The 26,651-nt window shown below is 46.3% G+C and overlaps 1 protein-coding gene across 3 annotated transcripts in view; it reads right to left on the bottom strand.

Moving 5' to 3' along the window:
* Positions 1-566: 566 nt before the first annotated feature.
* LOC147120849 (CD276 antigen homolog) overlaps positions 567-26,651 on the bottom strand; it is a 91,104-nt gene continuing 65,019 nt past the window's right edge. For all 3 annotated transcript variants that reach the window (XM_085979197.1, XM_085979199.1, XM_085979198.1), the window contains exons 3-6: positions 25,234-25,581; positions 15,478-15,759; positions 8,769-8,892; positions 567-4,675 (exon numbers count right to left, since the gene is read on the bottom strand). In XM_085979197.1, the coding sequence (XP_085835323.1) occupies positions 8,804-8,892; positions 15,478-15,759; positions 25,234-25,581 (719 nt within the window). In that variant the 3' untranslated portion in view covers positions 567-4,675; positions 8,769-8,803. The remainder of the gene's footprint in view (positions 4,676-8,768; positions 8,893-15,477; positions 15,760-25,233; positions 25,582-26,651) is intronic.

Here is a 26,651-nt window from a genome sequence, read left to right as displayed (position 1 = left end):
TGCTCATTCACGTTCTCTGCCAATCATCGACAAGTTTGTAGGAGCAGAGCAGGACCAAGGAGATCGGAGAGAACCAGGTCAGACCACAGCAGTAACTTCCCTTTCTTCTCTATATAAACAGTGCATGGAACGGCAGCAGGTGTGTAACGTATAGCCACAGGCAACCACGATAACAGCAACTCAGGTTGTCAACCCGCCAGGATTGCCCTGATGTGTCCAGGAACTAAAAGATTAATCTCCAGGACACTACTGTGAGCAACCACAGGAGAAAAATCATAGGCATTAAGAATAAAATTGTTTGTTCCCCCCCCCATTTTCTTTGAACACTTTTTGGAGGTGGGTGGAAAGGTTGTTTGACCAATAGTCGAGAATCATCCAGAGTGCGTTTGCTTTCCAATTGGCCGGGGAAGATGGGACGTGTTGTGGGGCAACCAATGGCGGGAGAGTGGGGAGCGGGGCAGTTGGAGGAGGAGGTTCATGTGATGGAACCTCCTGCAATTGGCCTTACCAGAATTGGCAACCCTACCTGCAATACAGGGACCAATCACAGCGAGACGCACCAGTCACATGGTTTGCACAGAATTTCTCATTTATATAGATATTATAATAAATGTGAGTAACACACTGAACATCAAAACAAGTATGTACAATTGTGAGGGTCGATATTGGACATTTTTCTGATGGCTTCACCTGAGCAAAGAACCAAATGGCCAGGCACCCACGGTCTCCAAACTGTGACTTGATTGCAGTGACAGCCACTTGGCCTGGGACCCTGCCAATGTCTGGGCTTTGGTGACTAAATCTAAACCAGTTCTGCTTGAAGCTGGAATTGAACTGAAGCAATGTAATGATCAGATAACACCGTGCACTTACCATAATCAGCCCATTATGGAGATTTTGGCCAGGATAGAATTTTTTAATAAAGGAACTGGGTTCAAGTCTGCATTTGCTAGGAGGCTGATTACAAAAATCAATCAATCATTGGGTAAATTCTGCGAGGAGCGACCCCCTGTGTGAAGGTCAGAGCATCCCATTCATGGCACTCCCAATTTTCTGCTGCCTCCCCCCTTGTAAAATGTATCTTGACATATCACAAGAACAAACACACAGTATTGGCAACTCTTGCCCTTCAGAAGGATCTCAATTGGACTGGAGTGGCCAAAGTTTATCAACCTGATTCCTGAACTTTACCTTTTAACCGATGAAGATAGGCCCAAAGCATTGAACTAACCTCCAGGTAATGGAGATGGGTTGGAAGTGGTGTACCTACGAGTCAGTGCTGTGCCCACCTTTGTTCTCTCATGAACTTGCATTTCTATAGCGCCTTTCACAACCACAGGACATCCCAAAGCGCTTCACAGCCAATGAAGTTCTTTTGAAGTGTAGTCACTGTTGTAATGCAAGAAATGTGGCAGCCAATGTGCACAGCAAGCTCCCACAAACAGCAATGAGATATATGGCCAGATAATCCATTTTTAGCGAGGTTGTTTGAGGGACAAAGGTTGGCCAGGACACCGGGGATAACTCCCCTGCTCCTCTTCAAAATAGTGCCATGGGATCTTTTACATCCACTGTGATGGCAGACGGGGCCTCAGTTTAACATCTCATCCAAAAGACGGCACCACCGACAGTGCAGCGCTCCCTCAGTACATCCCTGGAGTGTCGGCCTGGATTATGTGCTCATAATGGGACTTGAACTCTCAACTTTCTGACCCAAGAGGGGAAGAGTGCTACCGACCGAGCCTCTGCTGACATCTGTAAATACAAGCTCTTTCTTTATATAGATGATGATCCGGACTTGGACACAGGAAACATCATCTCAAAATTGGCACAAAAGTAGGGGGCTTGGCAAAAAAGTGAGGATTAGCGGAATGGGCAGACAGGTGGCAGATGCAAGTTAAGAGTGGATACATGTGAGGGAATACACTTTAGGGGAGGGAAAGCAAGGAATTGGAGTGAGCTCTCAATGGAACGGCTTTGAAGGGGCAGATCAAAGAGACCCAGATTTTCAAATCCATAATGCCCTGAGAGTGTGTGACAGTAGATATGCCACAGAAGGAGGCAATAGAATTTGGGGCTTTTAAAAGTAGAGGCATAGAGTAGAAGAGTAGTGTGTACAGTTTTGTTTCAGTCGTTTATGGGATGCGAGTATCGCTGGCAAGTCCAGCATTTATTGCCCATCCCTAATTGCCCTCGAGAAGGTGGTGGTGAGCCGCCTTCTTGGACCGTTGCAGCAGTCCGTGTGGTGGAGGTACTCCCACAGTGCTGTTAGGGAGGGAGTTCCAGGACTTTGACCCAGCGACGATGAATGATCAGCGATATATTTCCAAGTCAGGATGGCGTGTGACTTGGGGGGGGGGGGGGAACTTGAGATATATGACCAGATAATTCATTTTTAGCGGGGGTTGTTTGAGGGACAAATGTTGGCTCGGACACCAGGGAATAGTCCCCTGCTCCTCTTCGAAATCGTGCCATGGGATCTTTAATGTCCACCAGAGGGGGCGGACGGTGGTGCAGTGGTTGTTACTGGACTAGTAATCCAGAGAACAAAGGTTCAAATACCCACCATGGGAATTTAGAAACATATAGCCGCTTCCAATAAAACTGACCATGGAGCTGTTGGATTGTCTTACAAACCCGATCGGTTCACTGGTGCTTTAGGGTTGAAACCTGCTGTCCTGAACCGGGCTGGCCTATATGTGACTCAAGACCCACAAAAAACCATGGTCGACTCTTAATTACCCTCTGAAAGGGCCCAGCAAGCCACTCAGTTGTATCAAACTGCAAAGAGAGCGTCCCAACACCACCTTCTCAGGGCAAGTAGGGATGGGCAATAAATGGGCAGCGACACCCACATCCCAAGGATGAATCATTTTTTTTAAAAATTGGTGATAAATTTGTAGAAAACATAGGCCACAGTTCAAGTACCATGTTCAGTTTTGGGAGCCTCATTATAGGACATTAAAGCCACAGACAGCGGACCGTGTAAATTCACCAGGACAATACCAGAGAAGGAAAACTAGTTATGAGGAGAGACTTCAGATACTACAAATTTATCACTAATTAAAATATATATATATTGTTAACCAAAGGTATTAAGGGATATGGGGCAAAGGCAGGTAGATGAAGTTAGGTCACAGAGCAGCCATGATCTGATTGAATGGCGGCACATGCTCAAGGGGCTGAATGGCCTCCTCCTGTTCCTATACTGGGACTGTTTCCACTGGAACACAGACGGCTAAGGAGATTTAATAGCGGTGTTTTAAACTATAAAAATAGTTTTAATAAGGTGGCATAGGGAAAGACTGTTCCCACTGGTTGGAGTGTCAGTGATCAGTTTAAAATGATAGCGAGAGGTGTTAGTTGTTGGAGAATGGGCTGCTTTGCCACAGGAAGCAACTGGTGCTTCTTTTAAAGGGAGAGCTGGATAAATATTTGATGCAGCGGAAGATACAGGGCTATGTGGAGAGAGCGGAAGATACAGGGCTATGCGGAGAGAGCGGGAGATACAGGGCTATGTGGAGAGAGCGGAAGATACAGGGCTATGTGGAGAGAGCGGAAGATACAGGGCTATGTGGAGAGAGCGGGGCAGTGGGAATAGTTTTTGGACTGTGCTAGAAAAGAGATGGTACTGACGGAATGGGATGAATGGCCTCCTCCTGCGCTGAAAACCTGCACAATTCCCTGCAATCCAGCTTGGCACAATGCAGACTGATGTAGTAGGCACATATAGCTTGTGTAACATATCTGTGACCGTAGAACCAGAGAAAACCAGAATAAAAGAGTTCACAGGAATTCTCGCTCCCAGGAGGTAGGAGAAACACGAGATAGATGAACGAGTAAGAAGAGTGGGTTGTTTGGCAAGTAAACTACCAAAACACGAACATGTTGTATGGGTGGGACTGAAGGTTGCAAGGGAAAGTGTGTCAATTGCAGACAGAAATGATCAGCCACTCAATTCCAGGACTGCTGGGACCATGGGACCCATCCGTCCCAATGGTACAGATTCCAACATCACAGCATTATCTTCAGGAGTTTTGTGGGGTTACCTTTAAGGATTGTGCTTCTACCAGTTTAATCTTCCTCCCTCAGTGAATGAAGCAAGTTGGGATGAGTCCAGTGCAAACCGTGCATGGCCCCTTGGAAGTGGGTGATTCAATGGTATAAATAGACTTTACTCAGTGTACTTAACAACTGTTGTTTAAAGGAAACGGTAAGGCCATTGCTAAACTTGCATGCTGGTTATAAGAATTCACTGGTTAACAGAAATTATATCTTTTGTTCTGCAGAATCCCTGATTGTAAAAGTCAGTCAGTTTTGTCTTTTGTTGCGATACACAGGTTTACCATTGTGAACACTTGACACACAGTGCTCGGACCACACTGTGAAGTGTAAAATCAAACCCATTAGAATAGCACCAGTCCTTTTGGTTTTTTTCTGACAGCATCACAGCCTGTGCAGAGTCTAATACAGGAACAGCTGCACTCGGGAAGCTCGAGTGCTGGAACTCGGTTGGCTCTGGTGTCTTCGAATAGGAAAGAGAACGAGTCCTTGTTGTGCACAGGGTGGAAACAAAGTCCTTTTCACCCACTCCAGCTCGTCCTGCGTTCACACCAGGTGTATCCTTTAAACCAACAGAGTCTTCAGTGATACAGACAGTCACACAGGGGGGAACCTGGCAATGAGAACAGGGGTTAATGGTCATGCAGGTAAACACAGGGGGTTGGGTAGCATCTCGGTACAGCAAATTAAGCTGCTATATAAATGCAAGTTGTTGTTATAGTCTCAAGGGGGCGGGAATACAAAAATGAGGACCTGATGCTTCAGCTGTAGAGCTCTGGTCAGACCCTATCTGGAGGCACTGCGTCCAGTTCCGGGCCCCGCCCCTCAGGAAGGATAGACTGCCCTTGGAGGGGGGGCAGCGCAGATTCACCAGAATGATACCGGGGCTAAAAGGGTTACATTTTGAGGACAGGTTGCACAGACCAGGCCTTGAATTCTCTAGAGTTTAGAAGACTGAGGGGTAATCTAATCAAAATGTTTTAAAGTGATAAAAGGATTCCAGAGGGTCGATCGAGAGAAACTATTTCCTCTGGTGGGAGAATCAAGAACAATGGGGCAGAACCTTAAAATTACAGCCAGGCTGTTCAGGGGTGAAATCAGGAAGCACTTTTCCACACAAAGGGGCGTGGAAATCTGGAACTCTCTCCCCCAATAGGTTGTGGGTCAATTGGAGCTTTGATGTGTATCGGTTTCAGGGGGATACACAGCATAGGCGGGTAAATGGGGTTCAGGTTGAGCCATGATTTAATAGAATGGTGGAACAGGCTGGAGGGGCTGAACGGCCTCCGCCTGCTGCTATGTTCGGGACAGCTTCTCGAGGGTTAATATTAATTTGAAGCCGCCTGCAGCTGTCCAAAGACACTTGGTAAATGTGGTGTTGACCGAAGCTGTGCAGAGCAGGAAATTCCTGTCCGACTCCAGGAGGAGAGCTCGGTAACAGATAGGGTGGCAGGTTTGCAGAATGCAGCTCGTCTCTGGACGATGGAGAGAGGAAAGGGTTAACTGGAGGTCCTTGTTTTCCTCACTAGCCAGTGACCTCTGCTGGCCAGCACAACTCTGCGGACTCCAGGTGAGGGCTGGAGCAGACTTGGGCTGTGATGCTACCCTGTAGCTTGCCAGCATTCTTGACTTGCAAGTCTTAACTTGTACAGGTTCTTGAGGAACTGGACTCCACCATGAGTAGGCACCGTCGGAGGAGAAGCAAACTGCAGGGACAGGGGAAGAGTCTTCCATCAGGACTCCCGAGATGGCCCAGTGGGTAATGGCACCATATCGTGAAGGACTGAGCCATAAAGGCCAGGAAGATCATAGACTCAATCTCCAGTATGTTAGGAGATAGCCAATCCCAGCGAGGTGGCAGAAGGGTTGTGCCAATATCGACCTTGATTTGGTTTGGAGGAAGGAAGGGACCAGTTAAAAATGAGAGGCGATTAAAATCACTAAGGAGGTGGTACTCAGCAAGATAATGGGACTAAAGGCGGATAAATCCCCTGGACCTGATGGCTTACATCCTAGGGTCTTGAGAAAAGTAGCGGTAGGGATTGTGAATGCATTGGTGGTAATTTTGCAAAACTCCCTGGATTCAGGAAAGGTCCCAGCAGATTGGAAAACTGCTAATGTAACACCCTTATTTAAAAAGGGAGGCAGACAAAAGGCTGGAAACTATAGACCAGTTAGCCTAACATCTGTGGTTGGTAAAATGTTGGAGTCCATTATTAAGGAAGCAGTAACAGGACATTTGGATAAGCATAATTTAATAGGACAGAGTCAGCATGGTTTTACGAAGGGGAAGTCATGTTTGACAAATTTGCTCGAATTCTTTGAGGGCATAACAAACAGGGTGGATAAAGGGGAACCAGTGGATGTGGTGTATTTGGACTTCCAAAAAGCATTTGACAAGGTGCCACACAAAAGATTACTGCACAAGATAAAAAATCACAGGATTGGGGGCAATATACTGGCATGGGTGGAAGATTGGCTATCTAACAGAAAACAGAGAGTTGGAATAAATGGTTCATTCTCGGGTTGGCAATCAGTAACTAGCGGTGTTCCGCAGGGGTCAGTGCTGGGACCCCAACTCTTTACAATGTATATTAACGATTTGGAGGAAGGGACCGAGTGCAACGTATCCAAGTTTGCCGACGATACAAAGATGGGAGGGAAAGCAGTGAGTGAGGAGGACATAAAAAACCTGCAAAAGGACATAGACAGGCTAAGTGAGTGGGCAAAAATTTGGCAGACGGAATATAATGTTGGAAAGTGTGAGGTTATGCACTTTGGCAGAAAAAAATCAAAGAGCAAGTTATTATCTAAATGGAGAGAAACTACAAAGTGCTACAGTACAAAGGGATCTGGGGGTCCTGGTGCATGAAACACAGAAGGTTAGTATGCAGGTACAGCAGGTGATCAGGAAGGCCAATGGAATCTTGGCTTTTATTGCAAGGGGGATGGAGTATAAAAGCAGGGAAGTCTTGCTCCAGTTATACAGGGTACTGGTGAGGCCACACCTGGAATACTGCGTACAGTTTTGGTTTCCATATTTAAGAAAAGGTATACTTGCTCTCGAGGGAGTTCAGAGAAGGTTCACTCGGTTGATTCCGGAGATGAGGGGGTTGACTTATGAGGAATGGTTGAGTAGGTTGGGACTCTACTCATTGGAGTTCAGAAGAATGAGAGGCGATCTTATCGAAACATATAAGATTGTGAGGGGGCTTGATCGGGTGGATGCGGTGAGGATGTTTCCACTGATGGGTGAGACTAGAACTAGGGGGCATAATCTTAGAATAAGGGGCTGCCCTTTCAAAACTGAGGTGAGGAGAAACTTCTTCACTCAGAGGGTAGTAAACCTATGGAATTTGCTACCTCAGAGAGCTGTGGAAGCTGCGACATTAAATAAATTTAAAACGGAGATAGACAGTTTCCTAGTTGATAAGGGAATAAGGGGTTATGGGGAGCGGGCAGGGAAGTGGACGTGAGTCTAAGTTCGGATCAGCCATGATCCTATTGAATGGCGGAGCAGGTCCGAGGGGCCGTATGGCCTACTCCTGCTCCTACTTCTTATGTAATTCCAGCTACTGCAGTGATCGCCGCTCAAAAGAGTCCACGTGTTTAAGGGAGAATAGGGTCAGTCATCATTCTCTCGCCCCACCTATACCCAGGTCCAATAGCACACCGACACTCGCTCGCATCTAGGGTCACGTGAGCAAAGCTAATCGGGTGAGGGTACCAGAGGACACTCATCCCCCAATGGATCCGCACTACCGCACTTGAATAGAGTTGGATATGAGGGTGAAAGGGGAAAACCAAAAAGACTAGAAAATGTTGATATTCAGAGGGACCTGGGTGTCCTTGTAAACGAATCATAGAAAGTTAACACGCAGGTACAGCAAGCAATTATGAAGACAAATGGTATGTTAGCCTTTATTGCAAGGAGGGGTTGGAATATAAGAGTAAGGAAGTCTTGCTGCAATTGTACAGGGCTTTGGTGAGGCCACACCTGGCGTACTGTGCACAGTTTTGGTCTCCTTTCCCAAGGAAGAATACACTTGCCTTGGAGGCGGTGCGACAAAGGTTCAGTAGATTGATTCCTGATACGAGATGGCTGTCCGATGAAGAGAGATTGAGTAGAATGGGCCTATACTCTCTGGAGTTTACAAGAATGGGAGGTGATCTCATTGAAATGTGTAAATTCTTAGAGGGCTTGACAGGGTAGATGTGGAGAGGTTGTTTCCCCTGGCTGGAGTGTCTAGAACTAGGGGTCACAGTCTCAGGATAAGGGGTCGGCCATTTAGGACGGAGATGAGGAGAAATTTCTTCACTCAGAGGGTTGTGAATCTTTGGAATTCTCTGCCCCAGAGGGCTGTAGATGCTCAGTCATTGAGTATATTCAAGGCTGAGATCGATAAATTTTTGGACTCTAGAGGAATCAAGGGATATGAAAATCGGGCGGGAAAGTGGAGTTGAGGTCGATGATCAGCCATGATCTTATTGAATGGCGGAGCAGGCTCGAGGGGCCGAATGGCCGACTCCTGCTCCTAATTCTCATGTTCTTAAATAGAGAATATAAAAGCTCACACAGTATAAATAAGCCATTCTTCATGGACACGGACAAGGAATGGGGAAAAATATATCTCTGGTTTTAAGCCCGGGTTTGTAATCCAACCATGATCCACTTACACAGCATTGAGAGAGGCTCAAATACTCACCACAGATCCCCAATCGTATCTCTTCCGCGTTACCATCAACTCCAACAGACGGCCACAATCAGAATGAAAGCACAAATGCTGGCACCAGTCGCACCAATCACCGTACCCAACGCTACTCTGTGAACTGCAAAACATCCAGACATTGTTGTCCCGTTCATGTGTAATCTCAGTCCCGCAGTGCAACAATCGCAGGATCACTTTCTCGTCAATGACAAAACCTTTAAAGCATTTAACTGTGTAAGCAACCACAATATATTCCGTTGCTAGGAACCTCAGTAGCAAGGATTTGTAAAAGGCAGATTGTGTTTGACTAATCTAATTGAATTTTTTGATGAAGTAACAGGGAGGATTGATGAAGGGAATGCAATGGATATTCTCTACATGGATTTTTGGAAGGCGTTTGACAAAGTACCACAGAGAAGGCTAGTTAACAAAATTGAGGCTCATGGAATAGGTGGGTCAGTGGCAGCTTGGATAAGGAATTGGCTTAAGGACAGAAAACCGTGAGTTGTGGTAAATGGCTGTTTTTCAGACTGGAGGATGGTAGACAGTGGTGTTCCCCAAGGGTCAGTGCTGGGGCCACTGCTTTTTTTGATATGACTTGGATATTGGAATAGAGTAGAATTTCTAAATTTGCCGATGACACCAAACTTGGGGGTGTGGCAAACAGTGAGGATGATACCAATCGACTGCAACAGGACATAGAAAGGCTAGCAGAATGGGCAGATGGAATTTAATACAGAGAAGTGTGAGGTGATGCATTTTGGCAGAAGGAACAGGGAGAGGCAATATACACTTAATGGCACAGTTTTTAAGAGTGTGCAGGGACAGAGGGACCTGGGAGTTAATGTGCATAGGTCCCTGAAGGTGGCGGGACATATTGAGAGAGTGGTTAGCAAAGCACATGGGATATTGGGCTTCATAAATAGAGGTATTGAGTACAAAAGTAGAGAAGTTATGCTGAACCTTTATAAAGCGCTGGTTAGGCCACAACTGGAGTATTGCGTCCAGTTCTGGTCACCACACTTTAGGAAGGATGTGAAGGCCCTTGAGAGGGTGCAGAGGAGAAGCTGGTTGGAGAAGCTGGATTTGTTTTCATTAGAGCAAAGGAGGTTGAGGGGTGATTTGATAGAGGTGTACAAGATTATGACGGACTTGGATAGGCTAGACGGGGAAAGGCTGTTCCCACTAGTTGATGGTACAAGGACTAGGGGACACAGATTGAAGGTTTTGGGCAAGAGATACGGAGGGGGGGGACGTGAGGAAAAACTTTTTTACGCAGCGAGTGGTGAGGACCTGGAACTCGCTGCCGATGGAAGTGGTGGAAGCGGAGACACTCAATGATTTCAAGGGGAGACTGGATAGGCACTTGAGGGAAATAAACTTACAGGGCTACGGGGACAGAGCGGGGCAATGGGACTGAGTGGATTGCTCAACAGGGAGCCGGCACAGACTCGATGGGCCGAACGGCCTCCTTCTGTGCCATTATGACTATGATTCTCATCCAGGTTTTCAAATCCCTCCATGTCCCTCGCCCCATCTATCTCTGTAATCTCCTCTAGCCCTACAACCCTCCGAGATCTTTGTGTTTGTCCAATTCTGGCCTCTTGCACATCCCCGATTTTCATTGCTCCAACATTGGAGCCTGTGCCTTCAGCTGCCTAGACCCTAAGCTCTGGAATTATGGAGACGAGTTTCACTACTGCACTGACCCCCATTGCAATTTCCTTGGTCAATTCTCTGGCCTCTTACTCATTCAGCCATCAACGGCAGCTCCAAGAGGTACAACCGTCCAATGCAACAAGCTTAATTCAGCTTTCATTGACAAGGAATGGCATTGCAGTTATTGCTGGAAGTTGGTGGCACTCCAGACACCTCTCTCAAGAAGACATCTTATGTCCAAGGCCTATCGCTGATTGACAGCTTTTAATGGAGCAAAAAATAGATGCAATTCATAGAATGATACAGCATAGAAGGAGGCCATTCGGCCCATCGTGCCTGTGCCATCTCTTTGAAAGATTCTCCAATTAGTCCCACCCCACCCCCGCTCTTTCCCCAGAGCCCTGCACATTTCTCCTTTGTCAAGTATTTATCCAATTCCCTTATAAAACTTTGTGCTATCCGGCACCCACGGGACCGAGCTGCTGCCGTTCCCTCAAAACTGGGGGGGGGTGGGGGGGGCTGATGGCGGGGGAATGCTGACTTAGGGAGGTGCTAAACTGAAAGCTGAATAAAGCTTGTTGCATTGGACGGTTGTACCTCTTGGAGCTGCCGTTGATGGCTGAATGAGTAAGAGGCCAGAGAATTGACCAAGGAAATTGCAATGGGGGTCAGTGCAGTAGTGAAACTCGTCTCCATAATTCTAGAGCTTAGGGTCTAGGCAGCTGAAGGTTCTTACTCCCTGTGGGGACGGGAGCAGGGGCTGCAGGGAGGATGAGCGACCTGGCCACAGCACCGTGGAACGGGGGGCCATTCAAGAGGGGGGAGTAAATAAAAATGTTGTAGTGGTAGGGGATAGTATTATTAGGGGGATAGATAGAGTTCTCTGCAGCCAAGAGCGAGAGTCCCGTAGGCTGTGTTGCCTACCCGGTGCCAGGGTTAAGGACATCTCCTCTGGGCTGGAAAGAAACTTGCAGTGGGAGGGGGTGGATCCAGTCGTCGTGGTCCATGTTGGTAAAAACAACATAGCTAGGACTAGGAAGCCGGTTCTGTTAAAAGAGTATGAGCAGCTAGGGGCCAAATTAAAAAACAGAACCACAAGGGCAATAATCTCTGGATTATTACCTGAGCCACGAGCGAATTTGGCTAGGACAAATAAAATAAGAGAGTTAAATGCATGGCTCAAAGACTGGTGTGGGAGAAATGGGTTCTGCTTCCTGGGACATTGGCACCAGTACTGGGGCAGGGGGGAGCTGTTCCGTTGGGACGGGCTTCACTTGGCCAGTGCTGGGGCTAGAGTCCTGGCGGATCATATAACTAGGGCTGTAGAGAGGGCTTTAAACTAACTAGTGGGGGGGGGAGGTTCCTAGAGAACAAATAATAAAAATGACAACAGAGAAGGTCATAGACTTAGGTAGCAGTGGGGAAATTAAAAACCAGAGCGTGTCAGGAAGGGGCAGAAGGTATGGAGTAAAAGGTAAAGTAATAAAAAGGGCAAAAGCAGGAACTAGGTGTCACAAAACACATTTGAAAGTTCTCTATCTGAATGCACGTAGCATTCGTAACAAAATAGGCGAGTTAATGGCACAAATAGCTACATATGGGTATGATCTTGTGGCCATTACAGAAACATGGCTGCAGGGTAACAATGCCTGGGAATTAAACATACCAGGTTATTTAACAATCAGGAAGGACAGGCAGGAAGGAAGGGGAGGTGGGGTGGCTATGTTAATAAAGGAAGCAATCACTGTAATACAGAGAAATGATATTGGGTCAAAAGATCAGGATAATGAAACAGTTTGGGTGGAGATAAGGAATAATAAGGGGGAAAAAACACTAGTGGGCGTAGTCTATAGGCCTCCGAACAGTTGCAACTCGGTTGGACGGAGTATCAATCAGGAAATAGTTGAGGCTTGTAATAAGGGAACATCTATAATTATGGGGGATTTTAACTATCATATTAATTGGACAAATCAAATTGGGCAGGGCTGCCTTGAGGATGAGTTCATTGAGTGTATTAGGGATGGGTTTCTTGAGCAGTATGTAACTGAACCGACCAGGGGGCAAGCAACCTTAGATCTGGTCCTGTGTAACGAGACAGGATTAATTAAAAATGTCCTAGTAAAGGATCCCCTTGGAATGAGTGACCATAACATGGTTGAATTCCATATTCAATTAGAGGGTGAGGAGGTTGGATCTCAAACAAGCGTGCTAAGCTTGAATAAAGGAGACTATGAAGGTATGAGAGCGGAATTGAGTAAAGTGGATTGGGAAAATAGATTAAAGGGTAAGACGATACATGATCAGTGGTGTACATTTAAGGAGTTATTTTACAACTTCCAAAAAAAGTATATTCCACTGAGAAGAAAAGGGTGTAAAAGAAAAGACAGCCATCCGTGGCTAAGTAAAGAAATTAAGGATAGTATTCGACTAAAAACATATAAGGTAGCCAAATCTAGTGGGAGGATAGAGGATTGGGAAAACTTTAAAAGACAGCAAAATATAACAAAAAGATTGATTAAGGGAAGATAAATTATGAAAGTAAATTAGCAAAAAATATAAAAACAGATAGTAAGAGTTTTTATAGTTATATAAAAAGAAAAAGGGTGGCTAAAGTAAATGTTGGTCCCTTAGAGGTTGAGACCGGGAAATTAATGGTGGGAAATATGGAGATGGCAAAAACACTGAATGAATATTTTGTATCAGTCTTTACAGTAGAGGACACCAAGAATATCCCAACACTGGACAAGCAGGGGGCTATAGGGGGGGGGAGGAGATAAGCACGATCAAAATCACTAAGGAAGCGGTACTCGGTAAAATAATGGGACTCAAGGCGGATAAATCGCCTGGACCTGATGGCTTACATCCTAGGGTCTTGAGGGAAGTGGCGGTAGGGATTGTGGATGCATTGGTAGTAATCTTCCAAAACTCCCTGGACTCAGCAGAGGTCCCGGCAGACTGGAAAACTGCTAATGTAACACCCTTATTTAAAAAGGGCAGTAGACAGAAGGCTGGAAACTATAGACCGGTTAGCCTAACATCTGTGGTAGGTAAAATTTTGGAGTCCATTATTAAGGAGACAGTAACAGGACATTTGGATAATCATAATTTAATAAGACAAAGTCAGCATGGTTTTATGAAGGGGAAGTCATGTTTGACAAATTTGCTGGAGTTCTTTGAGGAAGTAACATATAGGGTGGATAAAGGTGAACCAGTGGACGTAGTGTATTTAGACTTCCAAAAGGCATTTGACAAGGTGCCACACAAAAGATTATTGCTTAAGATAAAAAATCACGGGATTGGGGGTAATATTCTGGCATGGATAGAGGATTGGCTATCTAACAGAAGGCAGAGAGTTGGGATAAATGGTTCATTCTCAGACTGGCAATCAGTAACTAGTGGTGTTCCGCAGGGGTCAGTGCTGGGTCCCCAACTCTACAATCTATATTAACGATTTGGAGGAGGGGACCGAGTGTAACATATCAAAGTTTGCAGATGATACTAAGATGGGAGGGAAAGTAGTGAGTGAGGAGGTCATAAAAAACCTGCAAGGGGACATCGACAGGCTAAGTAAGTAGGCAGAGATTTGGCAGATGGAATACAATACTGGAAAGTGTGAGGTTATGCACTTTGGCAGGAAAAATCGTAGAGCAAGTTATTATCTTAATGGCAAGAAACTGGAAAGTACTGAAGTACAAAGGGATCTGGGGGTCCTGGTGCACGAAACTCAAAAGGTTAGTATGCAGGTGCAGCAAGTGATTAAGAAGGCCAATGGAATGTTGGCTTTCATTGCTAGGGGGATAGAATATAAAAATAGGGAGGTATTGCTTCAGTTGTACAAGGTATTGGTGAGACCGCACCTGGAATACTGCATACAGTTTTGGTGTCCATACTTAAGAAAAGACATACTTGCTCTCGAGTCAGTACAAAGAAGGTTCACTCGGTTAATCCCGGGGATGAGGGGATGGACATATGAGGAGAGGTTGAGTAGATTGGGACTCTACTCATTGGAGTTCAGAAGAATGAGAGGCGATCTTATTGAAACATATAAGATTGTGAAGGGGTTGGATCGGGTGGATGCGGGGAGGATGTTCCCAATGATGGGTGAAACTAGAACTAGGGGGCATAGTCTTAGAATAAGGGGCTGCTCTTTCAAAACTGAGATGAGGAGTAACTACTTCACTCAGAGGGTGGTAGGTCCATGGAATATGCTGCCCCAAAAAGCTGTAGAAGCTACATCATTACATAAATTTAAAACAGAAATAGACAGTTTCCTAGAAGAAAAGGGAATTAAGGGTTACGGGGAGCGGGCAGGAATTTGGACATGAGCCTAGGTTCGGATCGGTCATGGCCCTGTGGGTAGCGGAGCGGGCCCAGGGGCCGTGTAGCCTGATCCTGCTCCTGTTTCGTGTGTCTAATTCTGTTAGATTCAGGAGATAGTCCTGTCATAGTGGATTGGCGGTTAGGATCAGATCAGCCATGATCTTATTGAATGGCGGAGCAGGCTCGAGGGGCCAATTGGCCTACTCCTGCTCCTATTTCTTATGTTCTTATGTAAAACTGTGAGAGATACAAATCTCCATATCTGACAACAAACACTGTTGCTTAGCAACAGCTTCTAAACACTCGTGTGGCCTGCAAGCCTCTGTAGCTAAAGCTGTTGCTATAGCTACAGACCTTGCACAGCTTGACTGTTCAAATAAAGCAAAGAAAACAAACAAAAAGGATAAAAAACGGCTCCTGATTTTTGCCGGTGGCTCCAGATTGCCGGATAGTTCACCTCCGGATAGCACAAAGTTCCCTGTATTGAATTTGCTTCCACCGCCCTTTCAGGCAGCGCGTTCCAGATCACAACAACTCGCTGCGTAAAAATTCTCATCTCCCCTTTGGCTTGTTTGCCAATTATCTTAAATCTGCAGAAAATGACCCCCAAGAGTGAAAAAGCAGAAATTGAAACCCATTTACTGAAAGCTGGATTTGACTTATTCAGGCACCGTTAGCCAGTGCCGCTGACGTTACCCGTTAATGGAACATCACGTGCCATACTCACTCAGGACAAAAGTCGACGACAATCTCTCGTCCAACTGCTGGTCCCACATTGTGCATGTGTAGTTGCCGGTGGGCAGGTTCTCCATTTCTAGCGTGCTCTTCACACAGATACTGCCACCCGTGCAGTTAGTTTGCTCTGTGTGCGAGTATCTGGTCAGATTCTGCCCCAGTCCATTTTCCCAGGTCACGCGAGGAGCTGGGTACCACCCGGAGGACTCGCAGACAAGCACCAACAGGCCCAGGTCATCGGCAGGTGAATGAATGACTGGCTGCGTGCCCAGAGCTGCAAAGCAAAAGCAAACAATCTGAACTGAGCCAGCAAGACAGAAGAAATCTTACCTCGTTGGGTCTCCTTCGAACACCGGCACTGTTTTCTGCTCGGGCCATACACGGTACGCTTTCACAGGACAACTGCTTGGGAATCGACGACCCACATCATGACTAGGTTCATGGAGTGGGGATAGCGGAGGCGAGAAGAGAAAAGGATGGAAGCAGTCTTGTTGAGGTTGAACCGGCTTCAGCAATGGCACATCGACTTCTTGTTAAAAATGCATACGGGATCCTGGGCTTTATAAACAGAGGCACAGAGTACAACAGCAAGGAAGTTATGCTAAACCTTTATAAATCACTGGTTAGGCCCCAGCTAGACTACGAACATACGAATTAGGAGCAGGAGTCGGCCACTCGGCCCTTCGAGCCTGCTCCGCCATTCAATAAGATCATGGCTGATCCGAGTAATCCACATTCCCACCTGCCCCCGATAACTTTTCACCCCTTGCTTATCAAGAATCTATCTACCTCTGCCATAAAAATATTCAGACTCTGCTTCCACTGCCCTCTGAGGAAGAGTTCCAAAGACTCACAACCCTGAGAGAATTTTTTTTCCTCATCTCTGTCTTAAATGGGCGACCCCTTATTTTTGAACGGTGACCCCCTAGTTCTAGATTCTCCCACAAGAGGAAACATCCTCTCCACATCCACCCTGTCCAGACGCCTCAGGATCTTATATGTTTCAATCAAGTCACCTCCTACTCTTCTAAACTCCAGCGGATACAAGCCTAGCCTGTCCAACCTTTCCTCATAAAACAACCCGCCCATTCCAGGTATTAGTCTAGTAAACCTTCTCTGAACTGCTTCCAACGCATTTACATCCTTCCTTAAATAAGGAGACCAATACTGTACACAGTACTCCAGATGTGGTCTCACCAATGCCCTGTATAACTGACGCATAACCTCCCTACTTTTGAATTCAATTCCCCTCACAATAAACGATAACATTCTATTAGCTTTCCTAATTACTTGCTGTACCTGCATAGTAACCTTTTGCGATTCATGCACTAGGACACCCAGATCCCTCTGCATCTCAGAGCTCTGCAATCTCTCACCATTTAGATAATATGCTTCTTTTTTATTCTTCCTGCCAAAATAGACAACTTCACATTTTCCCACATTATACTCCATTTGCCAGATATTTGCCCATACACTTAACCTATCTATATCCCTTTGTAGCCTCCTTATGTCCTCTTCACAATTTATTTTCCTACCTATCTTTGTGTCATCAGCAAATTTAACAACCATACCTTCGGTCCCTTCATCCAAGTCATTTATATAAATTGTAAAAAGTTGAGGCCCCAGCACTGATCCCTGTAGCACACCGCTCGTTACATCTTGCCAATCAGAAAATGACCCATTTATGCCTACTCTCTGTTTCCTGTTAGCTAGCCAATCTTCTATCCATGCCAATATGTTACCCCCTACACCATGAGCTTTTATTTTCCGCAATAACCTTTGATGTGGCACCTTATCAAACACCTTCTGGAAATCTAAGTACAGTACATCCACCCTTTACCCACAGCACATGTTACTTCCTCAAAGAACTCCAATAAATTGGTTAAACATGATTTCCCTTGCACAAAACCATGTTGACTCTGCCTGAACTTTTCTACGTGCTCTGCTATAATGTCTTTAATAATAGCTTCTAACATCTTCCCTATGACAGATGTTAAGCTAACTGGCCTGTAGTTTCCTGCTTTCTGTCTCCCTCCCTTTTTGAATAAAGGAGTTACATTTGCTGTTTTCCAATCTAATGGAACCTTCCCCGAATCTAAGGAATTTTGGAATGGTGTCTAATTCTGTGCACCACACTTTAGGAAGGATTTCAAGGCCTTGGAGAGGGTGCGGAGGAGATTTACCAGAATGGTTCCAGGGATGAGGGACTTCAGTTATGTGGAGAGAATGGATGAGCTGGGGTTGTTCTCCTTGGAGCTGAGAAAGTTAAGGGGGGATTTGATAGAGGTGTTCAAAATTATATGGGGTTTGATAGAGTAAATAAAGAGAAACTGTTTCCAATGGCAGGAGGGTCGGTAACCAGAGGACAGAGATTTAAGGTAATTGGCAAAAGAACCAGAGAGGAGATGAGAATGTTTTTCTTATAAACGCGAGTTGTTGTGATCTGGAACGCGCTGCCTGAAAGGGTGGTGGAAGCAGATTCAATAGCAACTTTCAAAAGGGAGTTGGATAAATACTTGAAAAAAGAAAAACTTGAGGGGGCTATGGGGAAAAAGCGAGGGAGTGGGATTCATTGGATCGCTCTTTCAAAGAGCCGGCACAGGCACGATGGGCCGAATGGCCTCCCTCGGTGCTGTGTCATTCTGTGCAATTCACATGCATGTGAAGGGCAGTGACACTGGTGGGTGTGTTAATTCAAGCTGAATATTCTTCAGTAAAGCATTTCTTTATTCTCTCAATGTTTCTAATATATGACATCACGTGTTACACTGATTTTCTGGTCAGATTAGATTCCAAGAGGTTCACTAGATTGATTCCTGGGGTGAGAGGGTTGTCCTATGATGAGAGATTGTGTAGAATGGGCCGATACTCTCTGGAGTTTAGAGCAATGAGAGGTGATCTCATTGAAACATAAGATTCTGAAGGGGATTGACAGGGTAGACAGGGTTGTTTCCCCTGGCTGGAGTGTCGAGAACTAGGGGTCATAGTCTCGGGATAAGAGACAGGCCATTTAAGACTGAGATGAGGAGGAATTTCTTCAAGAAGAGGGATGTGAATCTTTGGAATTCGCTGCCCCAGAGGGCTGTGAATGCTGAGCCTTTGAGTATATTCAAGGCTGAGATCGATAGATTTTTGGACTCTCGGGGAATCAAGGGATATGGAGATCGGGCAGGAAAGTGGAGTTGAGGTCGATGATCAGCCATGATCTTATTGAATGGTGGAGCAGGCTCGAGGGGCCGCGCGGCGGGGCTGGCCCGAGGGGCCGCGCGGCGGGGCTGGCCCGAGGGGCCGTGTGGCGGAGCAGGCCCGAGGGGCCGTGTGGCCGACTCCTGCTCTTATTTCTTATGTTCTTAAAACACCAGGCAGTCTGAAGCAGCAAATGAAAGGTTAAACAAAGAGACCAAGCCTTTGGACGTTCCAGAGAATATCCGGCAAAAGAAACTTTTGATATATTAAGATTTCCATTCCTTGCTCAATCGTGTTGTCCCACCCTCTGAATTGCACTCTGTAAACTGCCCCTTTTGAATCTTTCAGGGTGTCAGCCTTGGCTCAGAGTCAGAAACCCAATAGCCAGTGCGGAACATGACCTGGAGTAGAAATCTTAACCTTTTGCACTCCAGTATAAGTACAGCCAACCAATTTCAATTCATTGACGATAAATCATTGATCTTTCACGTCGAAAACGTAATGGAAAAAATGTCCCATTGGCTGCAATCCTGGTCATTTGTATACTTTGTTCACCCGGGCCGATTGCACTGCCAAAAGTGCAGGCTGGCTGCCAGCATAGAACGGTTCCAGCACAGAAGGAGGCCACTCGGCCCGTCGAGCCCGTGCCGGCTCTCTGCAAGAGCACTTCAGCCAGTCCCACTCCCCCCGCCCTTTCCCTGTAACCCTGCAAATTACTTTCCTTCAGATACTTATCCAACTCCCTTTTGAAAGCTGTGATTGAGTCTGCCTCCACCGCCCTTTCAGGCAGTGCATTCCAGATCCTAACCACTCGCTGCATAAAAAAGTTTTTCTTACGTCGCCTTTGGTTCTTTTGCCAATCACCTTAAATCTGTGTCCTCTGGTTCTCGACCCTAACACCAATGGGAACAGTTTCTCTCGATCTACTCTGTCCAGACCCCTCATGATTTTGAACACCTCTATCAAATCTCCTCTCAATCCTCTCTGCTCCAAGGAGAACAGCCCCAGTTTCTCCAGTCTATCCACGTAACAGGAGTCCCTCATTCTTGGAATCATTCTCATAAAACTTTTCTGCACCCTCGCCAAGGCCTTCACATCCTTCCTAAAGTGCGGTGCCCAGAATTGGACACAATACTCCAGTTGGAGTCGAACCAGTGTTTTATGAAGGTTCATCATAATTTCCACACTTTTGTACTCTATACCTCTATTTATGAAGCCCAGGATCCCGTAACTTTTTAACTGCTTTCTCAACCTGCCCTGCCACCTTCAATGATTTGTGCACACATACCTCCAGGTCTCTCTGTTCGTGCACCTCCTTCAGGATTGTACCCTTCAGTTTATATTTCCTCTCCTCATTTCTTTCACATATCACCAGCCTGTCTATGTCTTCCTGAAGTCTATCACTATCTTCCTCACTGGTCACTATGCTTCCAAGTTTTGTGTCATCTGCAGATTTTGAAATTGTGCCCTGTACACCCAAGTCCAAGTCATTACTATATATCAAGAAAAGCAGTGGTCCTAGAACCAACCCCTGAGGAAACACCACTGTATACCTTCCTCCAGTCCAAAAAACAACCGTTCACCACTACTCTCTGTTTCCTATCACTTAGCTAATTCCCTATCCGTGCTGCCACTGTCTCTTTTATTCCATGGGCTTCAACTTTGCTGGCAAGCCTATTATGTGGCACTTTGTCGAACGCCTTTCGGAAATCCATGCACACCACGTCAACCGCATTGCCCTCATCAACCCTCTCTGTTACCTCATCAAAGAACTCGATCAAGTTGGTTAAACATGATTTGCCTTTAACAAATCTGTGCTGGCTTTCCTTAATTAATCCAAACCTAACTAAGTGATGTTAATTTTGTCCGATTACTATTTCTCACTTCCCCACTACCGAGGTCAAACTGACCATCCTATAGTTGCTGGGTTTATCTTTACACACTTTTTTGAACAATGGTGTAACATTTGCAATTCTCCAGTCCTCTGGCACCACTCCCGTATCCAAGGAGGGTTGGAATATTATAGCCAGTACCTCCGCGATTTACACCCTCAATTCCCTCAGCAACCGAGGATGCATCCTATCCGTTCCTGGTGATTTATCTACTATAAGTACAGCCAGCCTTTCTAATCCCTCCTCTATTAATTTTCATCCTATTAAGTATCTCTACTACCTCCTCCTTCACTATGTCTATGGCAGCATCTTCTTCCATGGTGAACACAGATGCAAAGTACTCGTTTAGTACCTCAGCCATACCCTCTGCCTCCATGTGTAGGTCTCCTTTTTGGTCCCTAATCGGCTCCACCCCTCCTCTTACTACCCTTTTACTATTTATATGCCTATAGAAGGCTTTTGGATTACCTTTTATGTTGGCTTCTCATACCCTCTCTTTGCCCCTCTTATTTTCTTTTTCACTTCTCCTCTGACCTTTCTATATATAGCCTGATTCTCAGATGTATTTGCCACCTGACATCCGTTATACACACTCTTTTTCTGCTTCATCATAATCTCTATCTCTTTCGTCATCCAGGGAGCTTTGACTTTAGTTGCCCTGCCTTTCCCCCTAGTGGGAATGTACCTCAACTGTACCTGAACTATTCCCTCTTTAAAGGCAGCCCATTGTTCCATCATAGTTTTGCCTGCCAATCTTTGATTCCAGTTTACCCGGGCCAGATCCATTCTCATCCCACTGAAATTGGCCTTCCCCCAGTTAACCATTTTTACTCTAGATTGCTCCCTGTCCTTTTCCTTGGCTAATCTAAACCTTATGATACGATGATCACTGTTCCCTAAATGTTCACCTACTGACACTTGCTCCACTTGACCCACCTCATTCCCCAGAACCAGATCCAGCAATGCCTCCTCCCTCGTCGGGCCGGAAACATGCTGATCAAGAAAGTTCTCCTGAACACACTTCAGAAATTCTTCCCCCTCTCTGCCCTTTGCACTATTACTATCCCAGTCTATATTAGGATAGTTGAAGTCCCCCATTATCACTCCTCTATAGTTCTTGCACCTCTCTGTTATTTCTCTGAAAATTTGCTCCTCCATATCTTTCCACTATTTGGTGGTCTATAGAATCAGGTTTCCCCTTAGCCAGGCTCTGCTCTCCCCTCCACTTTTACTGACCATGGCTGGGAGATGCCAAGAGCTTCACTCAGCACTGTCTCACTCCATAACACTCAGCCCTACAAACCAACACCTTCCAATATGAAGCTCTCTCGTCCCCTCCTATTCCCTTCATTGAATTTGGTAAAATGGGCAAGAGGTTTATAAAGGCTCTCATTCCAAGATGAACGTATAAAGATCCCATGACACCATTTTCAAGGAGCAGGGGAGTTCTCCCCAGTGTCCTGGGCCAATCCCTCAACCCAACATCAACAAAATTTGATCTCGTCATTATAGCATTGCTGTTTGTGGGAGCTTGCTGTGCGCAAATTGGCTACCGCGCTTCCTATGTGAAACAGCGATTTACTTGTGCTTCTTACAATTTAATATACTGTATTCGCTGCTCACGATGCGGTCTCCTCTACATTGGGGAGACCAAACGCAGATTGGGTGACCGCTTTGCAGAACACCTCTGTTCAGTCCGTAAGGGTGACCCTGAGCTTCCGGTCGCCTGTCACTTTAATTCTCCGCTTCACTCCCACTCTGATCTCTCTGTCCTCGGCCTCTTACACTGTTCCAACGAAGCTCAACGTAAGCTCGAAGAACAGCACCTCATCTTTCGATGAGGCACTTTACAGCCTTCTGGACTCAACATTGAGTTCAACAATTTCGGACAATAACCTCGGCCCCTATTTTTTCACCTGGCAGTTGTTGATGATTCTGCCATTCCCATTTACACCTCTTCTAGACTCATCTTTTGTTTCTTTACTTGTCCACTTGTCCCATTACTTGTTTTGCTTTGTACGATCATCCCTTTTGTCATTCAGTCTCTCCTGCCTTCCACCCTCTCACAGACCGTCCCTTTTGTTCTTTCCTCTCCTCCCCTCCCCCCTTTCCCTGCCCCCGCACCTGCTTAAAATCCGTTCCATCTCTAACTTTTCCCAGTTCTGACGAAAGGTCATCGACCTGAAACGTTACCTCGGTTTCCCTCTGCACAGGTGTTGCCTGACCTGCTGAGTATTTCCAGCATTGTGTGTTTCTATTCCACAGGGAGCTACTCGGATGACATTCACTGGAGGACCAGAGTGTGCGTCTCAACCCCACGCCCCTTGCAGCTCTGCGGGTTGACTGGATAGCTCAGTGCTGCCGGGTAACTGCTGGGTACTCAACCAGCATCTGATCAGCATCCAAGGCCATAAAGGAGCCTGATCCACAGGAGCTGCTGTTCTATACCCCCAGGGAGCAGGAAGACGTGAAACATTCAGCCATCGGAGAGAGGGAACAATCCCGATTACTCGACCTATCCAACGCTCTCCAGGCCGGCCCCCCATCCTCCACCCTCCGTAAACTTCAGCACATCCAAAACTCTGCTGCCCCGTGTCCTACCTCGCACTGAGTCCCGGTCACCCTGGCGGTAACAAAAGGCAGGGGTGAGGGTTTCAGCAGCAGGTGGACGGAGTCAGGAGCGGAGACAGGCGGCATTCCGGAGGTGGAAGTAGGCGGTCTTGGGTGATGGAGACGATTTGGGGCCAGAAGCCCAGCTGGGGGTCCGATCTGTGCTCGCTGACCTACATTGGCTCTCGGTCCACCAACACCTTGAATTTAAAATTCTCATCCTCGTGTTCAAATCCCTCCATGCCTCACTCCTCCCTCCTACAACCCTCCAGGATCTCTGCGATCCTCTAATTCTGGCCTCTTGTGCATCCCCCCACTTCCTTCGCCCCACCATTGGTGGCCGTGCCTTCAGCTGTCCAGGCTCTAAGCTCTGGAATTCCCTCCCTAAACCTCTCCGCCTCTCTCTGATCCTTTAAGATGCTTAAGCGCTGTTTCTTGAACCAAGCTTTTGGTCATCTGTCCTAATATCTCCTTCTGTGGCTCGGTGTCAAATTTTGTTTGATAACGATCCTGTGAAGCGCCTTGGGACGTTTTACATGTTAATGGTGCTGTATAAATACAAGTGGTGGTGTTGTTGTTCAAAAGGGCCCAAACAAAACCAACCAGGTCAATATACAGTACCAGTAATTCAGAGACAAGAAAAGGAAGGACGGTCTTGTGACTAAATTTCCAACAGGGCCTCACTATTAAATCTGCAATCAGCAAGATAGGCAGAAAGAATAAACAAACTAAACAACACAGCAGCCTTTCGATATTCAAACTAAAACCTCCTACTACTGGGGTACGGTAGTGTTGTGGTTGTTTTATTGGACTAGTAATCCAGGAAACGGGACTTCAAATCCCACCTTGGCAGTTTGAGAATTCGAATTAAGTTTAATAAAAAAATCTGGAAATAAAAACATTTCTATCTGGAGAGCAGCCATACTCCTACATAGAAACATAGAGGATAGGAGCAGGAGTCGGCCATTCGGCCCCTCGAGCCTGTTCCGCCATTCAATGAGATCATGGCTGATCGTCCAAATTCAGTACCCGGTCCCTGCCTTCTCCCCATAGCCCTTGATCCCTTTAGCCTTAAGAAATATATCCAACTCCTTAAATATATTTAATGTATTGGCCTCTACTGCCTTCTGTGGCAGAGAATTCCACAGGTTCACCACTCTCTGGCTGAAGAAATTCCTCATCTCTGTCCTAAATGGCTTACCCCTTATCCTTAGACTGTGACCCCTGGTTCTGGACTCCCCGACCATCAGGAACATCCTTCCTGCATCTAGTCTGTCTAGTCCTGTTAGAATTTTATAAGTTTCAATGAGATCCCCTCATATTCTTCTAAACTCTAGCGAATATAAGCCCAATCGACCCAATCTCTCCTCATACGTCATTCCTGCCATCCCAGGTATCAGCCTGGTGAATCTTCGCTGAACTCCCTCCATGGCAAGAACATCCTTCCTCAGATAAGGCGACTACTCTCATCGTTAACCAGGAACTGTTAATATTCTGTGACAAGCATCCGATGACAATCAATAAGAGGGTACGGATTATACTTTACTTTTATCAGCCCAACCAGACGACAGACACAACGCATTCCGAGGCACAAGGCATCGCACATGTTTTAAATTACCTTGTCCAGGTGGGAGCAGCAGTACTTCCAGCTGAAAGTACTCCTCTCCAGATCCCTTCTGCTTTTAAAAAGCACTGATGAATAAGGAGGCAGCAATGTGGCCCATTGTGTTAGAGCTCTGACATACGACCACAAGCAATAGCAAAGAGTCTCAGGCCATTGATCCCAATCCCACACACGATGATTTTCCTGGCCTCGCCTGGGCTGCTGTGAAGAGATACTGGGCGCAGATTGAGGGAAGGAACACAAACAAAGCCCAGGACAGCATTTAATTTTGTTTTTTAAATATAAATATATATGTAAAAAAAAAATGCTTTTAGTAGCCAAGTTTAAACACTGCTTTTCTCCAATCATGATCAGATTGACACCTGTACAAGAGTTCTGAAAGAAGCAGTTCATTCATTTTATTTTAGTCGGTGAAACGAGACTCTCCAATTCTTACCTCTTACGCTGAGGAAGACCTGCGCCTCAGTGTTTTGCGATCGGCTGGCGACAGAGAGTCTGTAGATTCCCGAGTCAGACAGCGTCACGTTCCTCAATCTCAGCGACACGTTCCCTTCAGGGATCTCGCTGTTAAAGACCTCGGCTCTGTCTCGGTAGCTGGGGTCCTGCTCTCCCAGGCCGCTCTGGCTCATCGTGTAGTTGTAGACTATCCCCATGGTATCCGCCTTCTTCCAAACGAAAGCCACACTGCCGGCCTTGTTTCCGGAGTAAAACCGACACTGGATGATGTCATCTTCTCCAGCCTTGGCCGTGACCTGCTCCTCCTTACACTTCACTTTAATACGACCTGGAAATCGAGATATTCAAGAGCGGATTATCTCATTGCTACAGTCAACGCACAGCTCTGATCAGCACCTCCTGCTACCTTACAATGTGCTCAGAACCCTTAATAGGAACAGGAGGAGACCATTCAGGGGCCTGCTCCACCATCCTATTAGATCTTGGCTGATCTGCATCTCAACTCCACTGTCCCACCTTTGTTCTGACGTAATAAAACTCACTACGTACTTGGTATAAGTATAAATCAACTTGTTTCAAAACATGGAGGTCTAGTCATCTTTCACTAGTTCCTGTTTACAAAATGTCCTGAGCAAGCTGGGCCCACGCCTGAGTATTTATACTCCTTGGACGGCGCCACCAGCTGGCCATCCAGTGTTATTTCATGAGTCTTTCTTCATGGATCATAAGATTCATAACATGTTCCGTATCCCATTCCGTATTCCTCGGAGTCCACATCACGGAAGACCTCTCCTGGTCCCTCAATACCTCCTCTCTGGTGAAGAAGGCCCAGCAGCGCCTATATTTCCTAAGGAGGCTGAAGGGATGTAACCTGTCACCCCTGATCCTCTCTAACTTTTACCGCTGCACAATAGAGAGCATCCTGACGAACTGTATCACAGTATGGTATGGCAGCTGTAGCTACTATGACCGGAAAGCCCTGCAGCGGGTAGTCAAAACTGCCCAACGCATTACCGGCACCCGGCTACCGACCATAGAGCACATATACCAGAAACGCTGTTTACGGGGGTCACGGACCATCATCAAAGACCCTACCCACCCCAGCCACAGTCTGTTCGCCCCCCTGCCATCTGGGGGACGCTACAGATGCATTCGCACCCGAACGACCAGATTTAGGAACAGCTTCTTTCCCAGGGCGGTCATCCTACTGAACTCCACAAATAAACTCTAAAGCCTGCACATCTGCCAATGCACTTTATTATGTTTATGTTAATGTATTACAAGCCAAATGAATGCTGAATGTTTAAATGTCTTAATGTAAACGTACACTCTCGGGAGCCGCAAGCCTACATTTCGTTGTACTGCACTTGTGCACTAACAATGACAATAAAGTTGATT

The sequence above is a fragment of the Somniosus microcephalus genome, chromosome 3 (assembly GCF_052327205.1).
Source record: "Somniosus microcephalus isolate GS21.2 chromosome 3, FLI_Smic_1.0, whole genome shotgun sequence".
Classification (NCBI taxonomy): Eukaryota; Metazoa; Chordata; class Chondrichthyes; order Squaliformes; family Somniosidae; genus Somniosus; species Somniosus microcephalus.
Note: the sequence above shows the minus strand (reverse complement) of the source record. Positions and strands in the feature narration are given on the sequence as shown.